Source organism: Venturia canescens, chromosome 9 (assembly GCF_019457755.1).
Source record: "Venturia canescens isolate UGA chromosome 9, ASM1945775v1, whole genome shotgun sequence".
Lineage (NCBI taxonomy): Eukaryota > Metazoa > Arthropoda > Insecta > Hymenoptera > Ichneumonidae > Venturia > Venturia canescens.
The window spans coordinates 10,237,882-10,264,734 of NC_057429.1; the positions used below are offsets into that span (position 1 = coordinate 10,237,882).

At 38.3% G+C, this 26,853-nt stretch overlaps 1 protein-coding gene across 7 annotated transcripts; it reads left to right on the plus strand.

The window, feature by feature from the left end:
- The first annotated feature begins 104 nt into the window (after positions 1-104).
- Positions 105-26,083, plus strand: LOC122416227 (phospholipid scramblase 1-like). Of its 7 annotated transcripts, none has more exons than XM_043428982.1 (7): positions 105-261; positions 13,656-13,843; positions 22,097-22,195; positions 22,425-22,621; positions 22,885-23,046; positions 24,928-25,089; positions 25,377-26,083. In XM_043428982.1, exons 2-7 carry the CDS (start codon positions 13,690-13,692, stop codon positions 25,401-25,403), a joined length of 801 nt encoding a protein of 266 aa, XP_043284917.1. In that variant the 5' UTR covers positions 105-261; positions 13,656-13,689; the 3' UTR covers positions 25,404-26,083. The 7 variants fall into 7 exon arrangements, with proteins under 7 accessions (XP_043284917.1, XP_043284918.1, XP_043284919.1 ...); XM_043428983.1 differs by lacking the exon at positions 105-261 and adding an exon at positions 662-1,025; XM_043428984.1 differs by lacking the exon at positions 105-261 and adding an exon at positions 9,553-9,744.
- The last annotated feature ends 770 nt before the right edge of the window (positions 26,084-26,853 follow it).

Consider the following 26,853-nt stretch of genomic DNA (forward strand, 5'->3'; position numbering starts at 1 on the left):
GGCTGCGTTTTAAGCCGACCAAGATGGCTTGTTTCGTCTCTCTCTTTCTATCTTCCTCTCTCTATCTCGCGCGCGCACTAGGCCTTTTTCAACGAATCTCATTGGTCAGAACCAGTGCCAGTGAGCTGGAGCTGTCGCACCCGTCGTACTTTTCAGTGCTTTTCAGAAATCATGTTATCACATTTTGTCGTATGGTCAAACTTACTTATATATGTGAACATCAGAACTAACGATAAAGAAAGAAGAAAATATAACTTAAAGGTATGTTCGTTGTGAAATTCAATTGGGATAACACTCGATGAACCAGTGTCATACATTTTTTCCAATTCTCATTTATTTCGGGATTTTTCACGGCAGACGCATTTCCCATCGCATATTACGCTCGCTGTGTCTATTCGACATGACAACTGTTGTTATGGCCGATACGGAGACGAGACGTCATATTTAATGAGCAATCTTCATCATATACGTTATTCGTCATAGACTAATCAATTACTCGCGGACGCATTTTCCAAACTATAGCTTTTCTACCATAACAGTGCGTAAATAAATCTCGATCGGCAAAAACAGTAAAAAGGCTTGCGAATCTTAAAGAAATAAATCATCCGAATAAAATGAAAGTACGAGTGGTTCGAAGTATTTTCGTGAGCCCCGAGGATCCACGTGCCATATGAAGGGCCTTTCCATTCCAAAGCCTGTTGCTTTAGATTCGCTCGAGTGTTTTTAATGTGCGTGCAGCCTAAAGCGAGGCCGATATACAGCTGCGCGAAAATTGACGTTCATTTCGTCAGTTATCTCATCTGCTGTTCGTCTCTCACGCGCTTGTTGAGTTTTTACGCGTTTCCTTCCTCTTTTTTCCATTGCCTCATCTCGTAGCGTGCACTCGTAGGCCAACGCTAGTGTACCAAGGGTACTCGAGCAGCTTTACTTCGTGCGACGACTCTGCAGGGATCGCGCGCTAAATTTTTCCCTCCCATAGTGTGCTCTTTCCACTGTTTCGCCAACTGTCGCTTTTCTCCTGCCACGTAAGTATTGTCGAAAACACCTGAAAGTGTCATTGTTGAAGGTACGTGGCACGGCCATCGGAGAATAATAAGATCCTCGTACCTGACCGATTTTTCGACTCCTTGTTCGCGGAAACACCACCAACGGACCACATTATAATTCAAAACAAAATCCGCTTATACCTGCATGTCTATTAAAATTTGTCCATTACACCAAAGCACTGTCGTCCTTCCCAGGGTCAGTGCTGCTTCGTATTTATTCTTCCTTTCTTTAATTCTCCCCTTTTTGAATTTCTATACGTTTCACTAATTATGAAGACCGGTTTTATAGCCAAATGGGCCTAATTCCAGGTTACCGCCAATTCGGAATTGTTCTTTTGTTAGGTGTGTGTCGCGATACGAAGGCACCGAGCAATAAATTTCAACTTTTATGCTTTATGTAGAATTCAGTAATTCATAGCGATACTTGGAATTCGTAGAAACATTATTGTTCCATGGATTTACGTTGAAAAAAAGGTTGGTCAAAGTCATGTAGGTATTTGGAAAAATAATTCATTAATTTCTTTGCATATTCTCGGTAAATAATTCAGATTTTTCCTAAATAAATATTGAAAATTCCTAAAAAGTACAAGTTCCAGTTAAAAGTTAAATGTTGGATATCGATTTGACGCTTTTATAAATATTTTCATCGACAGCTCACACCAATAATGACGATCGCTGATCTTTTAGGATTTTTTTTCTCGCAAAGTGTGTTCCGGTGATTTGTGTGTTTGGGTTCGTATCGCAACGTGAGCTGCAGCGTTCGTCACAACATTTTTACATTGAAGAATGACGTCGCGTTCGCTTGCATTCGATTTGTTGTTAAGGTGATCCATCACGTGCGCGAGTGCGAGAGAGATAACTGCAAAATGGTTGCACGGTTTACTCGGACATGCTTGATTTTTTGATAAAAATCAAAGTCACACGTTGTTCTCTAATAAAATGAGAATAGGGTGTAACTCGTATTTTCTTTCAAATATCAAGCAATTCGGCACCAACAATATTTATTGAAAATTTCAAAAGCCTCGCTGTAAAATAATAATTTTATTTTTTTAGAAATATAATCGATAGGGAACCAACATTTTTATACAATTTTATCACAAAAAAACGTTTGAAGAGTTTTCTGACTAGCGTTTACTGTCCAAAGTAGTACTGCAGTGGAGAAAAATGAAAAAATGTGACCAAAAGGTCGACTGACGTCACATGTGATATTTTTTAATATTTCAGCTAATTTTCAACAGCAAGGTTCAAAAAATAAAATACCCGTGTATTCTTGAATATCCACGAAATACAAGGATCGATTTTTTTCTCCGAAATCTTGGATATAACTAATGAAAAAATTCAATAACTTTTCATGTGTGTACGACTTCCGTGTGCCGGAGTGACAGATGTCAGACAAAAGTCGATATTCAATAATCAATTTGCTGCTTAACTACATGCTAACGTATAGCTTCCAAAATTTGCAAATCTTTTCAGTACGTATTTATTTTTGCCTGGTAAAAATATCATCTGTCGTATAGTGTGTAAAATAAATGAGAAAAATTATAAGCACGATGGTAAATGACTACGAGAAATGTCACTGCTTACGTGGATATAGGAATGCGAGTTATACACGTGTGATAACGCTTCTAATTACGGAGACTGAAAAAATCGTAGATTCATAGACTCGTGACTCAGTTGACACGAGCGTTTATGTTGTCCGTGAAAACCTTGGCGACAATGAACACATCGACACGAGTCTTTGTTTCCGAGACGGTGATCCGGCACCTTGTTTTTCCGGACACTAAAAAGGCCCAGAAAACAACACTTGACGGTACTGCTTTTAACCCGTTTCTTGTTTACGAAAAACAATGGTTTTGCTCCCATTATCGAATCAGTTGAATATTTTTGTAGTTCATTTATTTTTTTTAATGCCAATCCGAGGATCGATTTTTCCAAGAATCGGTTATAGAACCGAGCAATAATTCATTTTTCAGATCGATTCTTTCCTATTGATTAATTATATTATATATACCCAAATCAATCTTCCAATTGCAAAATCAATTTTTTAAGGTAGTTCATCCACGGAACGATTTTCTTCAAAAAGCCTTGAAACTTACAGAGTTTAAATGGATAATCGACTGACACGAATATCAAATTTTAAAGGCTTCGTTTTATTGGTTATTCAGATAAACGACTTTAAGGAGGGTGGCTACAATCGTCAAAATGATAAGAAATTGATCAAATTTGGTGACAATGTTCTTCAACGTCAAGTGCGAAGACACCATTTTTTTCAAAATTTTCTTCTGCTTAGTTATCGAGTAATTACGCATTAAAGCAGATTTCTTATGCCCGAAATGTATACCTATATATATGGAAACGCTGTGCTTATACACTTGAACTTTAGTGATCAATTACTCGATAACTGTACAGAAGAAAAATCTTAAAAAATTTGTATTGCCAAATTTGGCCCTAAAGAATATGTTCACCAAATTTTATTAAATTCTTATCATTTTGAAATTTTTAATGTATTTAACATGGTTTAGCATGGCAACATTGTATCGTCGGTAGCCACCCTCCTTAAAGAGTTTCGGTACAGAAGTCTAAATATTAAGAAATTGACCAAATTTGGTGATAATGTTCTTCAACATCGAGTGCGAAGACACAAATTTTTTCAAAATTTTCTTCTACCTAGTTATCGAGTAAATACGCATTAAAGCAGATTTCTTATGCCTGGAATGTATGGCTATATACACGTGAACTTTAGTGATCAATTACTCGATAACTGTGTAAAAGAAAAATCTTTAAAAAATTGTCAAATTTGGCACTAAAGAATATGTTCACCAAATTTTATAAAATTCTGAACTTTTTGAAATTTTTTATGTTTTTAGCATGGTTTAGCATGGCAACATTGTATCGCCTGTACCGAAACTGCTTAAATATGAAGAAAAACACAGAACTATAGAAACTATGCGTAAAAAATCGTCCATCTTTCGATATAACGAACGAACGCTTCTTACGAAGCTTATGAAAAAGTAGACAATAACAATGAAGTATATAATGGAGGTTTGGAAAAAATTCGAGACGATTGTCTTACTAGTAATAACGATATATTACGTTAAGGATTGAACGAAATTGGTAAAATGAGCGCTCTTAATCTTTTGCTTATTTCGGCATTTTCTTTCTTCTTGGCTTGGCCCATTGCTGTCATAACCTTCTGTCTTTTTTATTAATATACTTTTTTCTTGCTCCATTTCCCCTTCTGTTTTTCCTTTGGGCTCTGTAAAGCGATTTTTCACATAAAAAACTATAAATTTGGGGTTCAGTCAGTGACGGATCCCCGATCAATTGAGGCCTCGTAATTTCATTCGCCGAAAGATAAGTTTAAAAAGTATTTACGATTTTGAATTAATAACTGTGGCATTAATTTAGAGTGATGGTACCTTTAATTAGGAAGTAAAAATCGACCAAATTTAGACACCCATAAAATACGATCCTACGGGCATGATCTACCTTAATACTCTTCTGTAAATTGATGATTCGGAAAAAATTTTTATGAAATACAATTCACATCCACACCGTCTTTTCGTATTCTCGCATCGCGTGAGTTCTGCGAGTCGTGAAATGAATTGAAGTATTCAGCCAAATGGAAGAAGAGGAAGTTAAATTGACATAATGGTTTTTACTTCCCTACTTCTACAGAAGAAGTTGACTCGTTTTCCAATTTCTCTGTTTTTTTTTTTTTTTCAAAATCATTGCCATTATTTATTATTTTTTATTGAAATTCACAAAATTGATTCTCACTGGATCGATCTCTGGGTACTCAATTTATTATGAAATTGATTTGTTGTACCTCAATCCGATTCGATTCATTGAATCCATCTTTTTTCAACAATCCAACATCTTTAGTCGGTTGTCAAATAATTTTTGCGCACCTCGGTCGCAAGTTCGACTAAATAGATTCGATTTATCGATATTTTTTCGTTTTATAGCTTTCCTTATGTAATTAGAAGACAAGAAAAAAACTAGTGACTCTTGAATAATTAGTTTCACGTCCCATTTATGAGTTTGCATCGACAGACTGTTTCCCGAGTATCCTGACACGTATCGTTGCGAAGGTTATTTGTCAAGGTTGCCAAAGGAGTTGTTTTCGTCCCGATTTAAGGTATAACTGGAGAAATAAAAATGTGAAAAAATTCAACAACATTTGGAAAGCTATGAACAACAATTATCAATAATAATATTGCCAAAAAGTTAATAACAAATTGTTTAAACAATTAATTATTCAATAATTTTGCGGTGACCTATTGTTCTTTTTTTACGAATCAAATGTGCGTATTTTTCCGAATGCTTATGAATTTTTTCAGAATTTTCGTGGATTTTTGGAATTTCTTGAAAAAATTTTGAAAAAAGTTTTAAAAAATTTGAATTTTGGATATGTTTTAGAAGACATATTTACCATCAGTTTTGAAAAGTCTCAAGGTTACTGGATCAAAAATGTAGAGCCACTTAAAAAATTTAAAAAAGGGAATTTCAAAAATCCACGAAAATTTTGAAAAAAATCATGAGCATTCAGAAAAATGCGCACATTCGATTCGTAAAAAAAAAACAAGGGTTTACTGTAAAATTATTAAAGAATTATTTATTTAAACAATTTATTAATAACTTTTGGGAAATATTATTGTTGATAATTGTTGTTCAGAACTTTCCAAATGTTGTTGAATTTTTTCAGATTTTTATTGCATCCGGAAGTACGGAAATTCCAATCAGATATCATTTTTGGTCGAGCCTATCGATCCAGTTATACCTTAACTGAGCGAACGATTCCCCTTGGACGGATCCTGACAAAGTATTTTCAAATTTACGTTCAACGTGTCAGGAATTCGAGCAGAATTTTTGTCTCCGAATAGTTCTCGTTGTCGTCAAATCAAAAGCGATGTCTGTCAACTTTGCAAAGTCACAACAGTTCGTCCGCACAGCAGTGCTCTCACACCGAGTCTCTCGTTCGTGAGAAATTCAAATCTCGCTAATAAATCCACAGTCACTAATGCTCGAAAATCCTCGCTGTTTTCGTTTACCTGCGTCTCGCTCCGGGCTCAGCTGAGACACGGCATTCCGGTGCCCTCCACGCGCAACATGTGGGCTCCTTATGACCCCCAGGTGTCTCTCGTGCGAAATGCTTCTCGTGCACGAAAAGGACATAGCTGCTTTGCGACAAGGAACCGGAAATGCCTGCGTACGACGCATTATTTTGGGCGAGAGCCTCCTTCAAAAAATTCGACAGCAAAAACGTGCTCGAATGACATCGTAGGAATTCGATAAAAATTGCAATTTTTTTTTTCATCAATGTATTATTATTATTATTAAATATTAATATTTTATAGTTAATTGATAAAAAAAATTGTCTAATTTTTTTTTTAATGTTTATTTTTCATCAAGTTTTTTGTGCAGAGACGAAAAATCAATAAAAAAATATGAAAACGGTTCGAGAGTTTTATTTCCTCTTCTGAAAGATCTCGAAAAATAGTTCGAATCATAAAATACTCGTTAAAACGTTGCTTTTTGCGTTTGGAAATTATCGAAAGAAAGGAAATGATAATAAAACTGTGCGACGAAGAAAGGAAACGAACGGGAAAGATGAATATATCCTCGTTCCCTTGCGAACAGTCGAATGAGTGAATTTCATCGGAATAGAAAGCGCTCGTTTTGCGGATGATGCGCAGGCGTGGCATCTTTACCAATCAGTGCTAATCGCAACGACTCTTTAACACTTGCAACAAGCTTTGGTATCGCGTACGTTTTTTATGACTAAGACTCTCCGGATACTTCGCGTTTCATCCTACGACCAAATACGAACGCAGGTTTGCTCACCGTGAAATTTCACACACTACGAGACAGAGCATAATTTCCATTTTTAAGGACCATTTATTTCCGATTCAGCAAAATTCAGCAAAAATCTTCGTAATCATCGCGATTCCAATTTTCGCCAATATTTTTTCTAAAAACGTCAAAAATTTTCTGTAAATCAATAATTTTGTAAATTTTTAAGCACTTTTCACATTACTTTGCAAACCTCGATCAAAGAGGCTCGTGAAAAAATTTAGTTTTCTTAGAATTTTATTAAGAACGTTAAAATTTGGCGACAAGTGATCGACCTTAAAAAATACCAACAATTCATGATCGATTATTCAAATTTGCCGATTCAAAAATCTACTTTTTTATTGATAAACAATTTTCTAAATGTTTACAAGTTCGATTAAAACGCCTCGTTGAAAATCCCCCCCCCCCTCCCCATGAAACTATGATTTCAACGGTTCGTGTTATTAAGGGGGTCTCCCCGTATGTTTCGCGGTTTTTTCGCGATTTTTTGCGGTGAGGAAAAAACCAGATTTTTGAAATTTGAAGGATTTATTTATTGGTATTTCAATAAAAATACTCCACAGGAACTCATATGTTTTTCCATGATCTCCACGATTCCGAGGGGATCGGTTTATCTGAGATGAAAAAACGAAAGAGCGTTTTGATTCGTAAAGCAGTGATTGTACTAAAATCGCACAGAAATATGAAAAATTGAAGAATTTTCGCGCTTTGAAAGACGAAATTTCAATTTTCAAAAATGTTTAAAATTCCTAAAGCCTGTTTATTTTTCTCACCGCAAAATATCACGAAAAAACTGCAAAAAGTCCGAGCGCCATGTGTGGTGACCCCTTAACACGAAAATAAATTTTTATTGATTTTAGTAATTATAGCAGAAAGAAGTTGGTTTTTTTTCGTTCCATCCTTCGTTCGAGGTTCATCGTTTAAAAAATGGAAAAGATTATAGTCGCAATTTTTGATCGTTGTTATTTCGTATATTGAAAGTGCACACGAGAATTGAGCTGGCAAACCAGCTGATCGAGCTTCCGTCTCGAAATTCGCTCTGGAACCTGATGCTTCGTTGGTTGCTTGCCCGTTCAGCGCGTCTTTACGGGGTCAGACCGGAAACGGGGGTGGGGAAGACCGAGAGAGGCTCTGCGTGAAATCGTACATGATGAGGGCGTGTATCGGCGCGGAGGAAAAAAGATAGTTGAAGAAAATAAACACGGACACATACAGAGCGGCCCGTTGTGTTCGACGCTACCGGGTTGAAAACGGTGACAAAAAACGTCCGAGCAGGACGGAGTCGTCGAGCGAAAAAGTCACTGCACCAACACGTGACTCCACGTGCGGCAGATTTTTTCCCCTCCCTTTTTCTTCCCTCTGCAGACCCCCTCGTTCGCATTATGAATATGTGTTCGTACGCACCAGATGCTTACAGGCTGATTCAGAGTTCAAACATTCCGTCGTGAGCGAACGGACACGACTCGGCTCGAAAAATCAAACAGGTTTTCGAACGAATTTCACCCATTGTTCGGCACTCACGTTATTTTTTTCATCGATCGTTAATCTTCGTCAAAAACACCGCACTTCTTGAGAAAAAGTCTATATGGAACGAGCGAAACTTCGAAGTTTCGAACAATCCCTTGGACAACGTCAATTTTTCTACATCTTCGTCATCGATTTGCAAATTAGTGAAACAATCGCGTGCCTTCGGATGTGCTTCGGATTCGGGGCTCGCAGGCTTCCGAGGCTTCAACGGACAAAAGCGCCCTCTGACGGCCATCTTCGCCACCGTGCCGCGGCCACCGAGAGAACTTTTCCTAACCTAACCTATCTAACCTATTTAACCGTGTCGGAAAGTTTCAATAGCAAAAATTCGAGGTAAGCTTAGACGAGGGTGCTCTCCAAAGACGGTTTTCTACAATCGATAAACTTTTCTTCGAAAGTTCGAGTGTTGAGAGCTCATTAGTCAGAAGGAATCGAGGCGTTTGAACGCCACACGGACAAGAGCACGCGCGCGATGTTTGCGTCCGCTGTGCGCGCCTACGTATACATATATTGAGGGGCTGTCGACCTTCGACTCCGGGGATGTATCATCGGAACGTTATTCAGAAAACTGAGAAAGTCATGTGCCCATTATCTCGCTCATGAGCAGCCGTCAGAAACACATCCTTTCGGTCGTGGATCAAAGAGAGACAGAGGGGCCTTTACAGACACACAATTACGAGGAATACGCGTCGTTCTGCCCGATTCCGAGCGTTTGGCTCCGACACGTCGTCTCAAATACGAGATTCGGCTCGTGATGTTTCGATCCTGTTTTTTCTTCGTGTTCTCAGCAGCAATCTCCTCTTTTACGAGAATGTAAATACTTTGAACCCCGGACGAGAATTCGTTCGACAAAACGTTGTCGAGGTCGTTGCAAAGACATAAACCGAAAACTCTAATGCTTTTCAGCCCGAAGCGAAACGTCCGATTATACTCTCGAGCCGCGCATCGTCGAACGCGACTTTTTCGCAGCGTGAAAATCGAGCTCAACGAAACTTGAAAACTAACCGAATGTCCCCCCATCGATTCGAAGCTCCCGAATTTTTGTCGCGGCTCGCTGGTGAAGCACGTCCAGGAGGCTGCTTCAACACAAGTGTCACTGTGCGTCGAGCACGTTCCAGGATTATCATCGAGGATAAAAATAGTTCGTCGGCCAAATCTAACGTCCTGCTTTGTATCTCGTCGGTTCGGAATGTCTGACACATTCTTATCTGTGTGAAGTGTGCTCTGGACGAAGGAGAGAGAAAGAGAGACAGCCCTGCACAGTCCGACAATTGCTTCTACTTCGTTATGCATCCAGACATGAAGCTCGATGGCGGTAAGATTTTACATATAATAGTGGAGACACGCGTACACAGAAAGGAAGCCACCGACAGGTTTTTTTCACCGCGAGTGCTATCGTGTGCGAGCTGAGAGTAAAAATGTCCATGAAGAGTCCTAAAGCCGATGATATCATCGGACGGATGAAAGTGTACGCGGCACGTTTGTGTAGCCGTGTCGCGAGTGTATGTAGATAGCTCAGTGATGCCTCATTTCACGGAGTTCTCGCGCGATGTCAGTGTGATGACGCGCGTATATAAACGATTATTGAGCAACCCGTTTATACTTGAGTTTTCGTAACATTCGACGGTTTCGCGAATGCACTCGCTCATCTTTCCGATTCGATAGCCGTTTTTTGTCGTTTTTTTTCTCGATACAGAGTTATTGGAAAAGCGTGCGCGTCACCTTTGGAAGCAGAAGATTCTCGGTCTCGGAAGCCTCGCTGTTACGGGGCTGTGAATCCTTCATCACTATTCGTAATAAATTAGAAAGGACGTCGCTGTACGCGGATGAAAATTCGTAAGGTTTATGATTGCAGGAAGTGTCACTGTCGCTTTTATGAGATCGAAAAAGTAATTGGCGATCCACACTACCAACGCTACCGATGGCGGCGCTCGTGTCCCTCGGAAAAATGGCGCTATTGGAGTGCAATTTTGACAGTTGTGTATGATTTAGCATTGGAAACATGGACCAGTCGTATTTAAAACTCCGACAAATTTATGAATACGTACATTTTTGCTGATAACTGCTCCAAAAACCACTTAACGACATTAATATTACGTGACAGGTCGTCTGCTTTGCACTCCAACAGCAGTTCAAGAAAAATCCACGAGGCGTCGCATGCTTAGTGTGGATCGCCAATGCATCATCAACGACGACGTTCGATTCGTCAATTCACTCTTCATTTTGTTTCTTTCACAAATTTCTCGCCGCGTATTCTCACTTCGTAACAAAAATACGCTCATTTTATTAGTTTTTTAGAAAATCAAACATTTCTCCAGCGCGGTTGAGTCGAAACGAAAAACTAGCAAGTGAAGTGAAGTAACAAAACTCCGTGTTGTAACAGCATTTTTTATACAAGCCAGACAAAATGATATTCCGATCCGAGACGCGAGTGAATGGAGAATTGGCCAGAGAAATCCCAAACTATTTTTATCGAGAATCAGCTGACCGGGGCTGTCGGAACTCACAAAAGCTGCCTCCCGCTCAACGACTTATACGCTAGCCAAGCCCACAGCTCAGTGGTCACCCATCCGAGTATTGGATGCTGATCAGCCGCGCAAGCTGGACTTCCGCTTACCAACATTAGATCTTTGACATCTCGTTGCTCATTCACGGAGAGAATTAAACGATAATATTTAGCGTGAAATTCACCGTTAAATTTACCGGATACATTTGACGGTGGGGACAAGTTAAGGTATAACTGGATAGATAGCTCGACCAAAAATTATATCTGATTGGAATTTCCGTACTTCGTGATGCAATAAAAATCTGAAAAAATTCAACAACATTTGGAAAGCTATGAACAACAATTATCAATAATAATATTGCCCAAAAGTTAATAACAAATTGTTTAAACAATTAATTATTCAATAATTTTGCGGTGACCTATTGTTCTTTTTTTACGAATCAAATGTGTGTATTTTTCCGAATGCTCATGAATTTTTTCAGAATTTTCGTGGATTTTTGGAATTTCTTGAAAAAATTTTGAAAAAAGTTTTAAAAAATTTGAATTTTGGATATGTTTTAGAAGACATATTTACCATCAGTTTTGAAAAGTCTCAAGGTTACTGGATCAAAAATGTAGAGCCACTTAAAAAAATTTAAAAAAGGGAATTTCAAAAATTCACGAAAATTTTGAAAAAAATCATGAGCATTCAGAAAAATGCGCACATTCGATTCGTAAAAAAAAAACAAGGGTTTACTGTAAAATTGTTAAAGAATTATTTATTTAAACAATTTATTAATAACTTTTGGGAAATATTATTGTTGATAATTGTTGTTCAGAACTTTTCAAATGTTGCTGAATTTTTTTAGATTTTTATTGCATCACGAAGTACGGAAATTCCGATCAGGTACAATTTATCGGCTGGGCTATCCATCCAATAATACCTTAAAGAAAATCATTCATTTCTGTAACGCACTGTAAAATTTCAAAGATTTTGCGCAATGTTCAGTTTCATAAGAGTAAATATTCCAGACAGGACGTCAAAATTGATTAAATGCTGCGGCGAAGTTCCCACTTGGAACAATAAATATATATTATTTAATTCATAGAAAAATTCAATTTTTCTTCACGAGCTGCAGCTCGTCAATTACTCGCGGTAATGTACCAAATATAATTCTCTCCGTGTTTTATTGAAAAATTAAAATTCAACGAGAGAATTATTAATCGTGGAGATTTTGGAACACAAATTTTCGAAATCCCATAAGCCATGGAGTTGTTACGGAATAAATATGAACTTGTAAAGTTCCGAAGTGCCAACGTGCAAATTTCACATTCTCAGAAGATTTGCCCACTTGAAGTATCTGTTTTTCAGGCCTGCGCATGTTTCCGAGGCATAAATCATTCATAAGAGTTCAGTGAATCAATCGTATCGTTAGTAACGTAATCGGCTGTTAAAACAATGCACGTGTGAGTGGTAAATGCATAAAATGTGCGTTAACGTGCTCCCGGGGTCGTCCAGCTAAGAGAATGAAGTACAAAAGGGTAATTCAGCGTGGTAACGCGCACATTATGGTGTGTGTTTCACATTTGTGTACGTTTTTTTACTGTCGTCTTTTTTCGCACTCTTTCTCTGCCCCCCTCCGCCGTCGCCGTCGCCCTCTTTCTCTTCTGATACATATGCGTGTGCTCTCCGGTTGGTCATACTTCCACCATTCTTGACTGAAGTCTAACGACCTCTAAAATCAATGGTGATACGAGCGCGAGGACGGTACGACGACCTGTGCAATTTTATAATCATAAAAATACTGACCGTCGAGCTCTTGGTGTGTTGTGTCTCGCATACAGAGTCGAGACAGGCTCGTAATATCGTGCCATATTTTTTCGATCGTGACTTCATTCGAGGCCTCCGCGCGCTCGGCGACGCAATATCTCCGACTCTTCCGCGTTTTTAACAGCATTGCGGTTATTAACGGTCGATAATGCAGTTGCCTTTGACGACTTTCGAGCCAATTATTTCGGGATTGTTGACGACTGGGGTTTGCTCGCAGCCAGGGGGCAGGACGGAAAGCCGAGTGGAAATTTCGCAAGGTTTTTTTCGTTGGAGGCGTTATTTCTGCATTTATTGCCTCAACGGCCCGGGATGGGACGAAAGACCAGAGGACTATTTTTGTAGAGCATTAAATTTCCTACGAAAATGTTCCCGGCGATGTTTTTCTGTCTTCAGTGTTTTAGATGTGGTGGCGAACTGAAAAACATGGGTTTTCAGTCTCGCAAGCTGATTCCGATGAATACTTTTGATCTGCTCTCGAGACTAAACTACTGGCGATAAGGAAATCCGACCGGGGACTTTATTGCGGGGAATTTTGTGCTCTACAAGAATGCTCCTACGAACTTTTTTCTACATACGACCGCTTCGGCGGTACGCGAGACAAAAGAGCGGCTTGGTTTTAACTTTGTTGTTCATTGATTTATCGAATTGAAAATGACGCTCCATTTTTTATCGACGCTCACCTTCGTCCTGAACTCGAGTTTTCTTCCTGGAACGTCCCTCCTGGCACTCTGTCCATAAGTTTTATTCGTCCGAGTAAAAATCATTCTTCAACCGAAATTTTCCTTCCCGGATCGAGTCCTTCGTTCGTAGACAAAACTTCTTTCGATCTTTCGTCGATCGCTGACTTTGAGATTTCGTCATTTCGTCACGTAACACGAACCAACATTCATACTATTTTTTCCCCTCACAGATTTGACCAATCCACCTTCAATCAAACGTCCACGATGCAACAAACAGCCTTCGGATCCGAAGGAGCGAGCTGGCCAGGTACGCGACAAGATTTAGCCGTGATGGGCAGGCCGAGAATGTACGAACCGCTGCCAATAACGAGACCGCCCATACCCGGAGTCCACGTCGCCGCCCCATCCGCACCACCGGGTAAATAAAATCAATGTTTTGATGGGAGCAAAAACTTTTTTCCCTGGATAACGCCCCCTCGACTAAAATTATATTTGTAAACAAAATCGAGAATTCAAACGCCCGGAAACACTGTTTCGTGACAGACGACACTGCCGAGAAAACACAGCTTGAATTATTTTCGTAACTTCGATGTTAAATTCATGAGTTTATTCAAACTCCCCGAAAATACGATTCAAAAGTGTGTTGCTGGCTGTTCTCAAACGATCGTTATTTCCATATTTTTCATTCCTGTTTCACGTCGCTTTTTATACGCCTGCAGGTGTCGAGCTCTGAGCGTGTTTCGGGGACTCTGGAGTCTGATACAACTCGTGACTCGCTTTAGAATAAAAATCTTAATACGAGTGTGAATTCCCGAGTACTTTTGTACTCCTTTTCAGAGTAAACGAGCCTGAGACCTCGAGCATGAAAAGCCCGATTTAGGCTAAATATTTACAATACTTAACCCTCTTAGTGTGCACACCTTGACAGCGAGACATTTCGTGCACATGGGGTCTCTTTGACCCCAGGTCATTTTTGACATCGAATATCTCGGTAACTATGCGCTTTTCGGAATAAGAGGTTTAGTCACTTTTTGCAGTTAATTGATCTAACTTTAAGGCTGCAAAGTCGGATTTCCAAAAAAATCTTTTTTCATTGTTCAAAAATGTGCTCAAAGTTGATAGTGCGCGTAAAAAGCACTTTTTCCGTTAAATCTCTCGTAAGAAATTAAATTTTGAGTTTTTAAAAAAATCCTTAAAGAGTTTTACAGACGAGGGTCCATGCTTTAAGGGAAAAATAGTCCACTTTGCAATCGTTCCAAAAAGTGTATTTATTTTGGAGTATGAAGTTGGCTATGCTCCCTACTATTAGAGAGGGGATAACGATTTCTTAAGGAGGTTGAAGCGTATCTTATGTTAAAACTATTTTCCAACTTTGCACATTAAAATTTTTTAAACAGAAAACTTAAAACAGTATTAAACTTCTGGCGTGATATGCCGATGGTTCACCGTCGTGAAATTGAGATATTTATTGTTGAAGTTTGCAATTTTTTGAAAGCTTCCATAAGAGCCCATGTTTAACCTTGTCATTTTCGACAATGAATATTTCGATTACTAGGCGGTGAAACCTCTTCAAATTTTTCACACATAATTAAGCGCTATTCAAGAAGATTCACGTAAATTTTCAATTCATTATTTTGGAATAATAAAATCTAATGTATTTTTCGTATGATGTCGTATATATATCGCTTCAACTTCCTTAATATCGGGGGTTTTACTTACGAGATGCTCACCTGTAAATGCTATTCATGTGAGAAAAAAATTTTGGGGTCAACCTGACCCCGGATGCACACTAAGGGTTAAAAATGGTCCTAACATTTTTTTCCAGCGTTATTGTCAATAATAAATTACGAGGGGCTTCACTTTAGAGAGAGGGAAGGTACAAAAACCAAAAAAAGAAAAAACAATTTTGAAAAAATCCGAATGAAATTTCAGTTTCTTCGCAATTGTCATCAGAGATGAATGGTCCCAAAACTTTTGGCACCGTGTAATATTGATAAAAAATTATATTACGTTCGATTTAAAAAACGGGGAAGGTAAAAAAACACAATTTTGTTTTTCTGAGCGAAATTTCAATTTCTTAACTACTGTAATGATTCATTCTTTCGGTATTCATCGTTCCAAGCCCAGAGCCCCTGTCTTTAACACGTAGAAGTGGTTGGGTAGTTTCAGAACACTTTTAATCTGCGTGCGGTATCGTTCCTGCCTCCGCTTCATAATTTTTTCCTGTTCCAGAGAGAAAACTTTAAATAAAAATTTTTTTACTTTTCCCCTCTCTAAAACTGATTGCGGTACCATTCGTTATCGATGACAACGCTTAAAAAATAATTTCGCATCCTCTTTAACGAAAGAAAGTATCGTGAATATTTGCCCCCTTTAGATTTGACTCAGACCCGAAGAAAAAGTGGATTGTTTCAGAAGCTTATTCTTCACCGAGCTTTCGGAAAAATTGAAAAAAAAAATAGGCATCCCAGAAAAAATTGGAGCGAATTTCAGCGGTTTTATTCCAAATGTTGCGACGCGGAGTCACGTCTTTCCTCGAACGGCCGCTCGTCTGGGCCAAGCCGCAAGGAAAAAACAAAGTAATTGAAGAAATAACGAGCCTCGCAGGCCCCGCACGACTCGGCAACAACTGTCGCACGGCACATGTTTTTCTCCAATTTATCTACGCGGAGAATTCTTCGCTGGGCCTTATCAGACTGTTCAAACACGAGATAGGCCGTAAAACTGTGCTTTCCTTGTGAGTGAGAGAGCAGACGTCAAAATTTTTCGTCGTTTCGTCTCATTAGTGTACCTCCGATTGATACGCGATCGTCGCACCGTGCAAGTGCCACATTTCACTGTCATTTTCCCCCTGAGCCACATCGGACTGTCGGCTTCGAGGTGCGCTAAAAACGGTCCGAGTGGAGCTTTCTAAAAATCGCAGTGAGTGAGTGGAGCTGCGAGAGCAGTCGTGCAAATGCCCGAATTTTGGAAACGCAATCGAGGATCCTTTTCATTTTGAATATCGCTGAAAAAAGAGCCTTCAAGGTCGACCTCGAGGCTCCGAGTCCCTTCGGAATTGGAAAGCTGAATCGACACAAAAATTGAAAAGCTGTCAACTCCGGGCGTTGCACAAGGAGGAATACGAGAAATCTCCAGACGTCGATCGATCGCAGACAAATAATTGGCACGCCAAGAAAAGCTCAAGAGTTTGCAATAACGTTGGGAACAACAATGAAAACAGTGTTGAAAATGCGATAATTGTGAGGAGCGAAGACACAATGCGCCGGAGCCGCACACCAGCCTCAGCTCAAAAGTTTATTCCACACAGTTCGAACGAATTGGAGCGGTGAATTAAAATTGGAAGTAGATAGAATAATCGATGTTGTTGTGAGCGTGAAACTTTGACATTAATGTGCTTTGGCCTCGTGCGATTGGACGGTGCTCGTGTGTTACGATTGTACGACGACGAGGGTCGGAGGAAGAGTTCTCGCTCGGCATTATTCTCTCTTCGTGTCACTGGAGTCGTACAGCGGCTCAGGAGCGGAGTGCACTCTCGGTTGTCTCGAGTCTCCGTTATTCATCGCGCTAGAGCGATCTTTCCCTGTGGAACACGCACCTTCGAGAATTGAGAATATTTTTTAATAATTCATTGATAATATTTACTTTCTTATGCATATTATTATTATATAATTATACAAAATATAATTAATATTATTAATAAATAATAAAATTGAAATAATAAACTCTTATCAGACGAAAACATAAATCAAATGATAAGAGATTCGTGTCGTCCAGTCGAGGCGAATAAACTAATTGAACTCGCAGCACACACACACACGCGCCGGCTTATTCTCTTCAGATCAATGATTTTCATCAGTCGAACGATCCAGACGTCCGGTGGTGCGTCAAGTTCGAATTTATTCCATCGATGAAGGTCTCGGTCAGGGGATACGAACTTGAGTAAGGAAGACTTTGAAATAAAGTAGCGCCGAGTCTTTCCAATCTTTTGGTACTCGCAACAAAAAAAGCTCGTTGTATAAGATTATTAATTGGGACAAAATTTGATTGTTTTTTAGAGACTCGTGAAACGTGGCAACCTTCGAAGAAACTTGGGGAGCAGTTTAGTTTGGAAAATATTGTGATGACAAATTCACTCATCGGCTCGGACTCGGAGACCTGGAAAATCGATGGAAAAACGCGTTCACGAAGGACGTGATTTTCGGTTTTCAAGTTGCCAATGAGCTGGTGAAAATAGACCGAAAAGTCTGCAGCTATTTTTTAATGGGAATGAAAAAAACGTTTCTTCGGTTTGAACGCGACTGTGGAGCGTTGATAAGAAGCTTTTATCTCGCGCGTGCTAAATAGACAGGCTTATTGATATTTACCAGCTGACTTTCCAGAACGAAAGTTCCTTCCCTCGTGACAGTCCGAATGAGCCAACTAACATTGCGGAGATAAGTTGTTCCCGAAAGCGGAATCCGATCGAAGGGGAACCGATGAAAATATTTTTTTCACTCACTTCAGTTCACTTATTCACTCACTTATTCGCACTAGCAAAACACTCGAAAATACCGATTATGCTTCCCGTCGAATCTCTTAAATGTGTTGACGAAGACCTTTTCGAGGAAACTAGCGAATTAAAATTGAAGTCGAGGCCAGGCGAGGGAAACGAAAATCACAGAAAGTGTGGAAGTTCAAATTGTACGCGATCGAGAGCCCTTACATTCGAATCATTCCACAATTCGTTAAGGAAGTTCATCCGGTAGCGAGTCAGTCAAAAGAAAAATTATTGCAACTGTACCGTCCACAGAGCTGCTATTGACACAATTTTTCACGCGAGTCCATGTCACAATCAAACGTTCGACGTCGTTAAAACATGCCAAAAATGTCTAAAAAAACAATTTTTTATTAAGGAAGTTGAGGCATTAAAATGAAAATGATGCCACCGCTTTTAAACCGATTGCATCTTATAAAGTGAAGTGTAAAAAAAAATCAGTTAAATTTTCAGTTTAGGAGCGTTGTTGCTGAGAAAAATCAATAACAATTTGGGCCAAATAACATGTAATCTTATGGAAGTCAAGACATATTCAGTGATATCTCCGTTAAAAATGATGCTAAAAATATGAAATTTTTTGGACAACATGAGCAAGGCTTGCCGAACAATGTCAATTTTTTTCAGATTTATTAGGAGGTTTGCTGAGATTATATTAATAATAATCTGTTTCCCGTGCAGTTTTTTGAGGCTAGGATCGTCACTGTTCGTGTTTTCGACTGAGCTTTCACCAGTCTTTCGTCTTTTTTTTCAACTTTTCTTTAACGTGAATGCAACATTGCCAAACTGTAAACTGGCCTAACTTTTGAAAGGTACAGGTAATCACTTTTGGGTAAAAAAAATGACTGTACAGCCTCAACTTCCTTAACTACATCAATACTTTCTCACCCGTCTTTCATATTTCAACGTTCCCATGGTGAAAGCAACACATGGGTTGACCTCCCAATAATCACCGTTTTTCGAGAAAAAAATCATTGATTGCGAACTTTATAAAGTATTGAACGGATTTTACCAAGCTGTAAATACATTCTTCGCATATTTTTCCATCACTTATGGAAGTTTGTGCCAGAACGGTTTGTCAATGCCAGAAAATTTTGAATATAGAGACGGTAAAACCACTGAAACCCGTAAGAAACCGTGTTAATTTGGAGAATCCGTTTTAATTTTGTTCTCCCGAACAATTTTCTTTGTTGTTCAGTTTTTAAATCTCGAAATTTTGTTAATTCCCTTAGCAGATGAACTTCGTTGAATGTTAATTCGAGTGACTTTTCAAAACTCCACAAATTTAATGGAGCGCATGAAATGAGATGAGTTTGCTAATATTCGGTGGGATTCCCCACGAATCAATGTATCAATGCGCTCGGGTCAAAGTTTAAATAATCCGGGGATTGACGACTCGTCAACTGGAAGGAGATAGGAATAAAGAAAGTGTGAATAAGAGCTATAAATACGAGGAGCATCTTGAAGCGTTGACAACGAGGGATGACGGAGAGAAGAAGTAGAAGAGGAACGGTGCGAGTCAGCGTGTCACAAATCCTCGTTGATTACAACCGAGAGAAGTGATAAAGTAACGATCGGGGTTACGAGACGGGGAACGAAAACAGTTGGACGGTACGCGAGCAGTCTCGAGCACGAGAAGAGCGTTCTCCGGCTCTCCTCGGAGCGAAGTGGATCGAAAAGAATATTTCGCGAAACCCGAGAAGATTTTAGTGTCCCTCGTGACACAAGCTTTACGAGAGCGACGAATTAACATTAATTCGTTTTAATTCGGGCTCAGGCCGTGCTCCGGAGAACGGAAACGAGTGGGTGATCGTCAATCCCGTCACGTGTACTGGCGCTCCGTGGACTCTGAGGAATTCAACTTCGCTCTAGCGACCTTTCCCTTCTCAAGACACTTTGGGAATCGCTCAATTTGGTACTCGGACGATGGCTGGTTTTAAAGTCAATTAATTCCTCAAAAAACTCTTTCCATTGCTGGAAAATAATCGCGGGGAATCGTTTGAAATAATCGCTTTTGGAGGACCACAAATATTGTGATGCGGAAGGAGCAAAGACGCTCACGCTTCTCCAGAATCGATCCCCGATCGTGAGCCGAGAATTTCGAGGACTCCCGGCGAGGAAGAAACGTCCAACGAGATATATTAATTCTCATTGAATTCAGCACTTCCGGTTACCAATGTCGGACGCGTCTGCTCGCCGGATTGGGATAATTACTATGCATAACTCGATGCCCACCCTGATTGAGATCGGCTCAGACGACGTGGAAAAATAACATTGGCAATGTGCACGCACCGTTAGATCGGAGACTCTTTGGGGTTTAGTGAACTGGCAATGCTCGCTTGAGATTACGTGTCTTACTGTCGAACTGCAGTTTCTTCATATTTTATTCTGATTCCGAAAATTGTGGAAAACTCTTAGACAGGCCAGAGCGAATGAACTTTATGATTTTAAATCATCCGCCTGGATCTTTCCCTCTGGATATTGGATTGAGAAATGTTTTTGGAGAATTCGTTGATAAGAAAATCATTGCTGACGAGATAATCGAAGATAGAAAAGCTCGATACGTGCAACGCTCGAATTCCTACGATATGGATTCATTAAAATCCATCTCGGAACGAACCTCCTTAATAAACAATCGCGAACGAGTTGCCGACTCTGAATACTTCGAGGTCTCGTGGAGACTTCGACTCGAATGGCTACGCAGGCGCGTCGTTAATTTCATACGTGAAACCACTAAGAAATACAGAAAGAAGAAGGAATACATGAGGTTTCTCACCGCCGAAGAAAGGAGGTTGGGAAAAGTGAATTTTTCGCCCATACGTTTCGCCAACATTCGTAATGACATTCGAAACGTGTGAACGTTTGCACGAGTCAATGAAACGTTGATATTACCATTTGAAATGTTCAGTAGCTTAATTTTTCAGTAGCTCACCTTCGGATTTCATTTTTTCGTCAGTGTCCTCTTATTCGAAGCAAAATTCGCAAAGTTTTTTACGTAGAAACGCTGAAAATATTATCTCACCAATTTATTGTTTTATCATTCTCGTCAGATATTTTCATTTTCATCAAATCCGTAAGAACGTTCAATGCGAGTTTGCCTTTCAGGCACTTTATGAGAAGAAATTAACTTTACGAACAGGCAAACACAGAGGATTTCGAAGGAATAATTGAGAGATTCATTTTTCGATTAATTGCTTTAGAAAGTCAAGAAAACGATCGGTTTCGGGAATTTTTTTAAGATAGACGGAAATAATTCACCGTAGCGAAATTTTCAGTATAGTTTCAAGGATATTTCAAGAGTACAAAAACATTTTTTTCATGTGAGAAATACTAATTTTTACATGGCTTACGTGCCAAGTCTGATTGTCGAAGTGTCTCAGCTGCGAACAATGTCGAGATCGTAATTATTGTGTGAAACAAAAATTCCAAATGTTTTTTCCATTTTCATACATTTTCCTTCCACACGAACCCATAAAAACTCGAATAAATTGTGAAATTTAAAACTTCTTAACCGATGATTTTGAACGTTCTCTGCAGTGCCAATCTGAGCTCCAACAATTTGTACATCACTGTACAATTTAATGTGCAATTTGTTTTTTTTTCCTTTTAATTTGGTAGGAATTTACAATGATTTACGTACTTCTGTGAAAAATAAAAAAAAAACCTTTTTTGCGTGGAAATTAACGTGAGGTTTGACGTATAATGTAATCTAACTGCGAATGAAATTAATCGACGTTGATTGTGGATTATCGAACGAAGTATTGCATTATTTTTATCGCCTCTTTGAACGTCGCGTGCGCAGCGACGTACGAAATGGAATATTTCTCTCATCGCTCAGTCTCAATTATTCTTGTTTAACTTTTCCGAATCGATTGTCCCCAGAGATTTTCAGAAATCGATTGAAAATTTTCTCTTTCTGTAGCACTGAAATTCGGCATTTTTGTCAATTGAAAATTTTGCCAATATTTTTTGATCAGCTTGAATTCGATTTCACAATTTCATTTTTTTTATATGATTAAACAAACAAGAAATTTTTAAAAATGCCATTCATAGTTTTAATTTTAATGGTGTCAGGGAAAATTAATAAACTACAATATTGATTGCAACAATGATTAATTTTTTTCTGTTATTCGACAGGTGGCTGGCAAATGCCGAATACGACATCTCAACCAGGGTTGGAATCCCTTACGCACCTTGATAAAATATTCATTGATCAACACGTGGAGAATCTCGAAAGTTAGTACATTATTGGAGACCACTCGAGGATTTATTGGCAGCATTGAAACCAAGAAAAACCGAAAGGAATTTCAAGTTCAAAATAGTAAATTTTCTCAAATTAAGTTCCAAAGAATTTCCATCGAATTCTAGTCTGAACGACGAGTGAATTCAACAATTCTACGAGCAGAAATGATGGAGTAATTTTTTAATGAATTTAATCGATTGAATTGATTTTTTATGTCGGCAGTTTGGACTGGTTTTCACGGGGAAAACAAGTACACGATAATGAACTCTGACGGTCAGCCACTTTTTCACATGAGAGAGGAATCGTCGTTTCTGGACCGGATGTGTTTTGGTAGATCGCGTAGATTCAAGATCAAAGTGTACGATAATTCAGCACAAAATGTATTCCGTCTCGAAAGTCCCATGAATTGCTGCTCTGCGGTGAGATTCCAACGAAAATTTACTTTTCGATGAATTTTTAATAAACCAACGATCCGAGTTAGAATGATTTGACTGAATTTAAGGGGGGAAAAAAAATCGGAAAGTTTTCTCTCACTATAATCGTTATCGAATCAAATCAAATGTGAATTCAGTAAAATTTCAACAATGAGAAAAAATGAAGTCAACATTTTTCCTGAACGTCACTCATTCCCCAAACTTTCGGTGATCACTGCATTCAATTTTTTTGTATTCTTCATTTCCAGGAAATTGATGTCTACGTGGGTAATAGCTTCATCGGACATTTGAAACAGAGTTACTGTACGCTTAGTCCGAAAGTCGAGGTTGAGTGTGCGCAAGGAATGCCGTTGTTCCAAATTGAGGGTCCTTGCTGCGGATGCAGTTGTTTATGGTCATCTGAATACCAGGTAATCTTTATTTCGACGGTTTGACAATAAACGTGCAGTGAAAAAAAAATCAACGATAATAGGGGTGGACCTTTTCTTGGAGTTTTCACCTTTCTCGTTGATGAAGAATGAACAAAAGACTTTCGTGGCACATTCGTGTTTCTTTGAAGCTCAAATTTCAGTCAAAGTTTTCATTGTTTTGTAAAAAATTGAACAGGATCGCTTGGTCACGAATTGAATCCATTTTTCAAGTGGAAGTCAAATTTAAAAAAAAAGTGAATTATTCGAATTTTTTGCATAGTAAACTATCGTGAGGGGAAAGTATTAAAAGAGGTGGTGGCTGATGGAAAATGTCACTTTCTTCGTCCTCGCTATTAAAAATTTGCTTTCAATTTGACCAACCACTTCCATACCATCAACAGTGTGAATCCTTTAAGATTAAAGACACTGCTTATAAATAAGTGTACTTACAAAAGTGAACTATGGAAAATCAACGCTATTAACGGCTGTCAACGGTGTAAACGTTGGAATTTTAGATGTTTTTTGTTTGTTTGTTTTTGTTATAAATAAAAAATGGTTGAATGGATTTACATAGAAACTTGTTCACATCTTTTACATACTCAGAAGTACTGGAAAAATTTTTTAAACAATTTTTTAAAATGTTTTATTTTTATGCAATGGTGTGTTGAAAATGGCACCTCTTGAATCGGCGTTGACGTTTTTTTTCTTTTATAAACAATTTTCTACCGAGCAATCCACAAAAACTGTAATTTTTTCTTCGAATGGTCGCCATTCTTGTTTCTAAAGAATATTTTGAAAATCCCCTACGTCATGCGGTAGCTAATAGCATATATTTTGAGAATCTTTTTGGTTTTTTGTCCTGAGATGTTCCATTTTTGAGATTTGCTGCCAACGCCAGTTCAAGGGATGCCATTTTCCACACACCATTGTACAAAAAAATACCATGGAAAAAATTAAAAAAAGATTTTTCCAGTACTTCTGAGTATGAAAAAAGTATGTACGAGGTTCTATTGAAATCCATCCAACCAATTTTCATTTATAAAATAAACAAAAAAACACCTAAATTTCCAACGTTTACACTGTTCATAGCCCTCAATTGATACGCAAAAATGTTAGTTCACGAATTTGTTACGAGACTCCTGGAAGAAAAAGTATTTTGAAGTCTTCTGGTTTATTTCAATTGAACGAAGCTATAATCGAGAATATTTCTTGGCACCACTCGCGTTCAAAATCTCAATGGTGTGTCGATATCACGAGGGAACGTTGAAATTTTATTAATAGACTACGAGAGCACAGCTCTCAGAGAATATTTAAACGCTGTTTGTACAGCACGCTAACAAGGGGTTTTACAACACCATGTCTTTTCCATACTCGGGCTTCTGTTCTACTTTTCCTTAACGATCGAAACTTTTCAATGTATAACCTTAATACGTAGCCTATTTTAAATATACACGTACCGGCACCAAGCTCCAATGAATTTTACGATACGGAAGATTGAACTTCGTGCATCAATTCCCCAAACCCAGAAGTATTCTTAATCTGGCAAAGAATTTATTTACAAAAGGGACTGTACTAAATAAATCAATAATCCAATTTTGTATTCATTAAAAAGTGAAGGAAGCTCATTTTTGTTTATTTAAGAAAGCAAATTGTCGTACAATCGACCATCAAGTTAATTGGATTCCAATGAATCAGCGAATAAGTGAGGGGAAAATGTAAAAAAAAAAATCGCACTTGAATGTGTTTCTGCAGAGAATTTATTTGCAAAACATTGGAATATGAATCCACGAGAAAAGAGCTATTTTTATCAATTTTATTTTCAAATAGGTCAACTTTATCGTGTTCTCAAAAAATAATAACTAAAATCTGAATCATTCGCAGGTGTTCTCGGCTGATAGATCCCGCCAAATTGGGGTTATTTCAAGGGAATGGCCAGGCATAGAACGAGTGCTGTTCACTAATGCTGATATTTTTGGTGTTTCGTTTCCAAGGGATCTCAACGTTAATCATAAAGTTCTTTTGATCGGCTCCACCTTTCTTATCGTGAGTACTGAAGCATTTTTTCATTAGAACACCGTTTCAATAATACAAACATTAATGGATTTATTTTGCTTTTAACATTAGTCGTGTCTTTGAAACTTTATATCTCAGGTGGCAATGTCACGGATGTGTTTTTCGGCCATAAAAAATTCCGATTTATTATTATTTATTAACATTGCGACGTAAAAATGTAAAGTTATTTTTCATTCTTTCAAAAACTCCTTTTTTCCATTTAAATTGACTTTGGTTTGAGAAATATGAAAGTCTGACAAAAATTCACTTTGTTTCAGGACCTTGCATTTCACGAAGGCTACTAATGAAGATTAAACTGTCGGGAAAAGGAGATTATATACTATTATCGATAATCAGCCAACGAAGATTATACGTCGCTGTACCTTTTGGGGTTTTATCGAAAGATTCGATCGAGTCTTGGTGCAAACGACAGCTTCTGCTGTCCCGAGGTCGGCGAGTCCGTAGCACAAGGGTATCCTCGTTGACGTTACGTTACTGAAAACCATCTTCGTTATTTTTCATAATTATTTTTACAACAGTACAAATTTTTATGCTCATGGTGTTTGAGGTTCTGCTCCACCATAATATTACATCACTAGTGCTTGTCACGATGGATTACAAAAAAAATTGAGCCCTTGTGCTGAAACCCTGATTAGAAACAATTCCTGTTTCATTTTATAATAATTGAGATTGTTATGTTTTCGCAGCAATGATAGTCGGGAGGAATAATTTCTTCCCTCAGGGAGTCCTTCGACAAATGTTTTTATGCCGATATAACGAATAACAAATATTTTTATGAAATTTATACAGTAAAAACGTGATTTTCCTAGATTCTCATCTAGTATTCAAGTTCCATTAATTTTGAAGAGAAGTTCAACACTTTCGACGGGTGTTTATTGCGCTCGTTTGAAAACTTGATTCTCAAATGTACGTAACGAAATGTCGTACGTAAAAAAAAAACTTCCAAAAATTATGAACGAAAATTTACACAAATATCGTAGGAAATATGGGAAAAGAATATTTAGAGTTGAACTGAAGTTTCATTTTGTACAAGAAAAAAGAATGTTTTTTGACGGAAGAGTGCTTTTTTCAATGGACTTTCTTCCACACTGACGTCCCTTAAAATAATTTCAAGTTGATTTGCTATCAATACACCGTGCAATTTTATTTTTTATGTATTTCAAGATTGATATCAAGTGAATGCAGTCTCCATGAAATTTGCCATCACGTTCACTCGTTTATACCGAGTGTTTCAATATTTTTAATCATAAGTGTGCCCGCACATTTTTATCACAACTCGCTGATCTATTTTACCCATGAAGTAACATTAATTTTTTGGAAACGACATTAAAAGCAAATACTCACTATTTTGGAGCGGATCTGATGAACAAGGGTCAATAGATTTTTTATATTGATCTCAAAGCAGTGGGAAGTTGGATGATGCCCATAGATATTTTCTTTCGGTATCAATAAACCACAACTCTTTGCCTTAAGGTGATCTATCACTTGCGTGGTGCTTGCGTGAGTGAGAGAGAGATAGCTGCAAAATGGTTACACGTTTTACTCGGACATCCTTGATTTTTTGAGAAAAATAAAAGTTACACTTTGTTCTCTAATAAAATGAGAATAGCGTGTAACTCATATTTTCTTTCAAATATCAACCTACTCGGAATAAAACGTGCAGAATATTTTTCTGTGACACATATACTCTTATACATATTCTGAGGAACTATTTCATACGATAGCAAACCGTAC

What these genes read in the sequence shown, in the direction of transcription:
- LOC122416227 (XM_043428981.1), top strand. Translation starts at nt 13,293, where the DNA reads ATGCTCCTACGAACTTTTTTCTACATACGACCGCTTCGGCG. An exon ending in ACACGTGGAGAATCTCGAAA is followed by an intron (nt 22,196 to 22,424) that starts GTTAGTACATTA and finishes TTATGTCGGCAG; the next exon opens with TTTGGACTGGTTTTCACGGG. An exon ending in TCGGCTCCACCTTTCTTATC is followed by an intron (nt 25,090 to 25,376) that starts GTGAGTACTGAA and finishes ACTTTGTTTCAG; the next exon opens with GACCTTGCATTTCACGAAGG.